Source organism: Vigna radiata, chromosome 6 (genome assembly GCF_000741045.1).
Source record: "Vigna radiata var. radiata cultivar VC1973A chromosome 6, Vradiata_ver6, whole genome shotgun sequence".
NCBI classification, from domain to species: domain Eukaryota; kingdom Viridiplantae; phylum Streptophyta; class Magnoliopsida; order Fabales; family Fabaceae; genus Vigna; species Vigna radiata.
Window position 1 is genome coordinate 19,054,145 of NC_028356.1, and position 6,110 is coordinate 19,060,254.

Genomic DNA, 6,110 nt, shown 5'->3' on the forward strand with positions numbered 1-6,110 from the left:
TTCTCACAATTACAAAATAAAAAATATTTAAATAAAATAAATAAATATAAAATTACAAATTACAAATATAAATAACAAAACTAAATTAAATTCCTAAATTTATAAAATACATAAAAAAATATTTAAGCAATATACTTTTTATAGATAAATAAATATATAAATACAAAAATAAAACGTAAGAAAATATCAAAAATCATAATGTATTAAAAAAATAAAAAACACAAAAAAAATGTACAAAAACATAATAAATAAAAAAAAAAGAGAAAGCATAATTCAAAATACGGACAAATGTATATGGTTTTCGAAAGTCTGCGAAATCTTAACCATATTTTGAAATACGGTTAAGACCTCATTTGCTTTCAAAAGCCGATTAAGGCCTCGGTGTAATTAAAAATACATCAAGATCACCTTAACCAGTTTTCGAAAGTTGACGAAGCCTTAACTGTATTTCGAAATACGGTTAAGACTTCTAAACTTTCATATTACATTTGACATACATTTATCTATCAACAAAATTTCAGTCCAACACATACATTTCAATCTAGCACAACCATGAACAAGATGAATAAATATACATTTCAACTCGGCACAACTATGAACAAAATCAATGAGCAAAGAAGGAAAGGAGGTAAGCGTAGCAACAAGCAAGAAGAAGATGCGAGAGGAAGACCACCACATTACCACTCTACCACCAAAGAAGACCACAACGTTATCACATCAACACTAGAACAACCACAAACCGAAAGAAAGAGAAAAGGAGGCATGAGGAAGGAGAAACTAAGAGAGGTAAGGGAGGAGAAACCAAGGAAGCTCGAGGGGTGCACTAGGGTTTCCAATTCTTAAAATGCACAAAAGAATTTTTTTTGTCAAAGATTCTTATTTTAATGTGAGAAGTGGCTGATGGACAAAGTTGAGATTTTTGATAAAGTTGGAGATGCATGACGAGATTGTGGAGGTGCAGCAAGAACGTTTCAATTTTTTTTAATACTAATTATTTTGAATCTTTAAGAAAAAAAAATCTCAAAATTGTTTAAATATTAATTGCTTTAGATCTTTAAGAAAGAAATGTTTTGAAAAATATTTTATCTTCAAGTTTGTTTTAGATCTTGTGTGCTCTTAAACCATACTTACTAGTTTATTTTTATTTATTTTTTCTAATCTTTATTTTTCTCTATTCCTACGCAAACAAGAAATAGAATAGAGTTTATATAAAAGTGACGAAGAACGTAACTTTTGTAAGAATAACTGACAATCGTTTTATTCATCTATATTCTTCTATCATATAAGTAAAAACAATAGGCAAATATGTTTTTCATTTTATACTTAACCAAATGAGTTGAGGAATCATTACTTTTCTGTTCTTAATCCCCTTTCTATTTTCAACATTGGTAAACAAATTATAAATTGTACCCAGTTATTTATTTATTTTCTTTGTTGTCTTTTATTTTTTGTTTTGTTTTCTTTCATCCTCAATTACATGCTTAACTCCATGTTCCTTGTCCTCAGCTGCTCTCCCACATGACCACATGGCAACGAGCACTTGGGAAAATATGAAAGTTGTGCAAAGAGTTTCCCATTTATTTAGGTCAAAGTTGAACATGCAGTTGGGAAAATAAAGTATAGAAACTGCTTAATTCTGCCACTCTTTGTGTGTGCTATTAATGCCATGTCACATGCTTGTCTTGAAAACCCAAAAATGACCAGTTTTCAGACCATAAACTAGCTTAAAACAAAAATCATGGCAATAAAATAATTAAGCCATGAGATAACAACAGTACAATTTAAATGTACGAGGGTACCCTGAGTCTTAGGGCGGTTTGCCTTGGAAACCAATGTAGTCAGAACCTATCTCTCACTCTTTAATTTTGCTAAATGTGTTTAATAAATTGATTATGTACTTTACAATCTCAGTCCTTCTCAGTCCTCATTTAAATAAACCAACCCCACATGAGTTTAACCTTCAAAACAAGAAAGAAGGATTAGGGCAAACAAACATAATAATGATATGTAAATATTGACTAGGGCAAACTTCCATACACACAGTTTTAAAGTATTCTAATTTTAATGTAATAAATTCATTTTTTATTTAGAATTTCTAAATATATGTACAAATGTATTTTCTTATTTATTGAACTTTTGTGTAAGTCCTAACAAAAATATCTAAGACTCCATTTTTTTTTACCTATTTTTTTAATTTTATATAAATTTTTTTCTGTAAAAATCATGTTAATTATATTTTCACATCTCATTTAGCCTAATAATTTTGTAAGCCTTTAATCATTAATAAAGTTATTTCTTATTGATATATTTAGCACCACTTAATGGATTTTACTCTAACTTTTTTTATTAAAATTAATCATTAGTTTCCTGAATAATATTTTAAAGATATTAACCTACCTTAGCCTTGATGTTTAGAGTAACATCAATCATTCACGAGGCTATGATTAAGGTGGACCACTTTAATCCCCTATACGCTATCTGTTTCTAAATTATTAATTTATCAATTTAAAAATCAACGACTAAGTGACTTGAATCTTGTCAGAGAGATAATGTTAGCAATTATTAAGCATCTGCTGCAAGGAGATTATTAGACTCCTTTGCACCTTTGACTTTGAATTTCCTTCTTAAGTATACCAATTTGAATGTGGTTTTAATCACAACTTGCCTGACACATAAATTTAACTTTGATAAATTATTAGTGTTTTTCTCACTATAGATTACTTAAAAAAAAAAAAAACTATCTAAATATAATTCTTTTAAAATTATTATAAAAAGCCGGAATATATATTTCCACTATCAATGTTCTGCATTAAATTATTTTCATATTTTATTTGATCTTTTAAAAAGTAAGTAATTAATTCAAGGACATGAAATATATCATCTTGGAAATTGTGAATAGCCTTTAGATTTATATTTTTATATAGTTAATATATTTATGTCAAGTTTTGTTTGACATATGATGGTGTAAGCTAGTCAATTAACCATAGTACATTTCACCATATATGTAAATATTGGTCAGTACTAAACAATTTACCACAGAAGATGTTAATATCTTCAAGGAAAGGTAGTATTTTAAATCCTTTCTAGTTGAAAATTTAAACAGCATCTTTTCTGCTTGAAAATTGAAACAGCACTCTATTCTTGGTGTTTGACCCATTACAGGTTCCAAAATTGAGAGGAATGCTTTTTCATGATTCAAAACTTGTATCTACGTAGTCTTTTCGAAGAAACCTTAACTGAATCATCACTTGTTTGCTACATACAAAGATCAAAACATGAGGATTTGTCTGGTCGTATGGTTTGAGTTCTTGTTAATATGAATCAATTGCAATGAGCCAGTTACTGATCAATATGATCAGACATAAAAATACTGCCAAATCATAACAGAAGGTTTGATTACATGAATCTCAACCTTGAGTCTGTAATATCAAATCTTCAGATATTTTACACCTTAAGATTCAGGACTCTTTCAACAATTTATAATTTTCTTATTGATATATCATGTAATTATTCAACACAGAAGTGATTCTTGTTGAAAAAAATTAAAAACATACCAATCTATTACAGAATAATTTTTCAGAATTAGTAAATAGACAACGAAAGTCATAATCATATGCTTCTTTCATAAATGGAAAAAGGGTCTCTTAAATGTAATTGAACTCACTCTCTCTCTCTCTCATACATTGGTTTAGTAAGGTACAAAGAAACAAAAGGATAAAAACTGCAATATGCATTACTATCTGCATAATGGACTTTGAGGATGGTGAGAATGTGCAATCTGGTTTTCTGAGCAGTAACCCATCAGCATCTCTTCAATGCTGAGTCTACATTCTTGGGAGGAAAACAGGTCCCCTTTACTTTCCACCATCTTCAAGATACTCTGAAAAGCAGCAACTTCACAAGGAATCCTGAGGACACCTGTTTGTTGAAAGCCAAATTCTTCTTCTGCTTCTCTCAGAAGAATCTGAAACGCTTGGTGACCCAAATACTCAGTTGGTATAGTGAACCTCTTGAGCTCTTCACCAACACAAACAGCTAGGTAGCCTTTTGGAACAACATTGCTTGACCCTCCCTCACGTTCTGATAGGGAAAGGGTTCTCTTCAGAAACTTCATACTCTTACTGGTGGTGGTTGTGGAAGTGGCCAAATTGGTGGTAGCAGTGGCTTTTGAAGAATTGGCTAACCTTCTCCATTTTTTGAGGATCTGTTGAAGTCTAACAATTTCTCTGATCTTGTTAGATTTCTTTAGATCCATAGACATGGTGGCTTTTTTTTCTCTCTTCTGGGTATCGCTTTTCTGGGGCTCTTTTGCTTATTGACTTGGCTCGCCTCCATTGGATGCATGCTTCCTATTTATAGGGCTTCAGAGCATGGAAATTAATTTTCGTTTCCCAATGATGAGAAGTTTTCTTTTATTTCTAGATGTAGAATATAATATAACAATGATACAATATAACTATGGCTACCTCAACTTTGTCACATGTATCAACCATACCGAAAGAAGTTTTTCATGTTATAAAAGGAGCAAATTTTACGGTACATCACCTAAACGAAATGGATTATAAATGAGGAAAAATAGTTCACACATGTAAAAAATAAAACTACAAGATGTTTCCATTATATATATATATATATATATATATATATATATATATATATATATATATATATATATATATAATAAATGTGTTGTTTAAATAACAATTTAGTTTCCACAAAATACAGATGGTTCAGTTTTGATTTTCATTAATGGTTTAATTTAAATAAATTTTTATTTTTTAAGTTATATGTATGATTTAGAAAATATATAAGAATAGAAGTAGATTTCATAAGTAGAATTTACCTATTTTATTATTAAAAGTTTGAGTAATAAATAAAAAATTAGTTAGTTAAGTTTTATTTTCTAAAACATTACTCTTTTTAAAAGTTTTTTTTTACACTCTTTTTAGTATTCTAACATATTTATCTATATGTTTGAAAATTAAAGTGCATCTTAGGAGTCTTGGGAAAGACTAATGCAATCCTACTTTATTGTATCTTAAACAGAATAAATTCATTTTTTGTATTTCTCTATAATCTTTTTAAGAATATGTTTGCATGGGTGTAAAACTATTTCATATGCTTAGGTCATATATATATAAGTTTACTGTATGTATATATTGCATCTTGTTAGTATAGACCTTTAGAGTATATGAAATGTAATTGAGTTAGAAGCTGAAAATGGAAGTTAGTTGGATGTTTTATTTTGTTGTGGATTTCTTATATTGATGATATGTAATGTATCTGTGATGAAATAAATACAGTATTTTTCTTTTATTTATTGAAAGTTGGTTGTTGGTGTGTGCTAAACCAAGATGTGTGCTTGATGACCAATTTCATATAAGGTTCTTGGATTTTCTTCTAAAAGAGAGAAGTTAATTTTTTTGTTGAGTGAGTACTTAAGGTAAGGTTAATGTCACTAAATGACTTCAATTGAGTTAATGAAGTTCAAGAAGTAAATAGAGGATTTTTTTGAGAAACAAATCATTAAACCAATTGTGTCTCCTTAGGAAAGATTGGTGTAGCTAATAAAGAAGAATGATTAAAGTTCTAGATTGTGTGTAGACCAATTGCATGAAGGAACAATGTTTTCCAAGATAGACTAAAGGTCATGCTACCATCAACTTCAAGTGAAGGCTAAAAATATTCAGAAGACAACCTTCAAATCAAGATATGGACACTATGATGATGTGATGATGCCATTTGGAGTGACGAATGTCCCAACTCTATTCATGGATTACATGAATAGGATTTTTTATCTCTTTCTAGATAAGTTTGTCATAGTCTTCATAGACTACATTCTTATCTACTCCAAAACTCATGAGAAGCATGAAGAGCATTTGATAATATTTGGAATTTTAAGGAAAAGAACTTGTATTCCAAGTTGCCCTAGTGTAAGTTTTGGATGAGAAAAATTTAGTTATTAGGACATATTATATCAGCTTAAGTGATTTCAGTGGATCTTACAGAAGTGGAGGTATGGTTAAATAGGAACATCCTAAGACTATCATAAAGATTAGGAGTTTCGTGGATCTAGTTGGCAATTATAGGGGATTCATAGATAATTTCTC

The 6,110-nt window shown here is 29.4% G+C and overlaps 1 protein-coding gene across 1 annotated transcript; it reads right to left on the reverse strand.

Annotated features, from left to right (window-relative positions):
- Window positions 1-3,603: 3,603 nt before the first annotated feature.
- LOC106764511 (auxin-responsive protein SAUR50) lies at window positions 3,604-4,341 on the reverse strand. The gene has a single exon (XM_014648790.2). It carries the CDS (start codon window positions 4,259-4,261, stop codon window positions 3,737-3,739), a length of 525 nt encoding a protein of 174 aa, XP_014504276.1. The 5' UTR covers window positions 4,262-4,341; the 3' UTR covers window positions 3,604-3,736.
- Window positions 4,342-6,110: the final 1,769 nt, after the last annotated feature.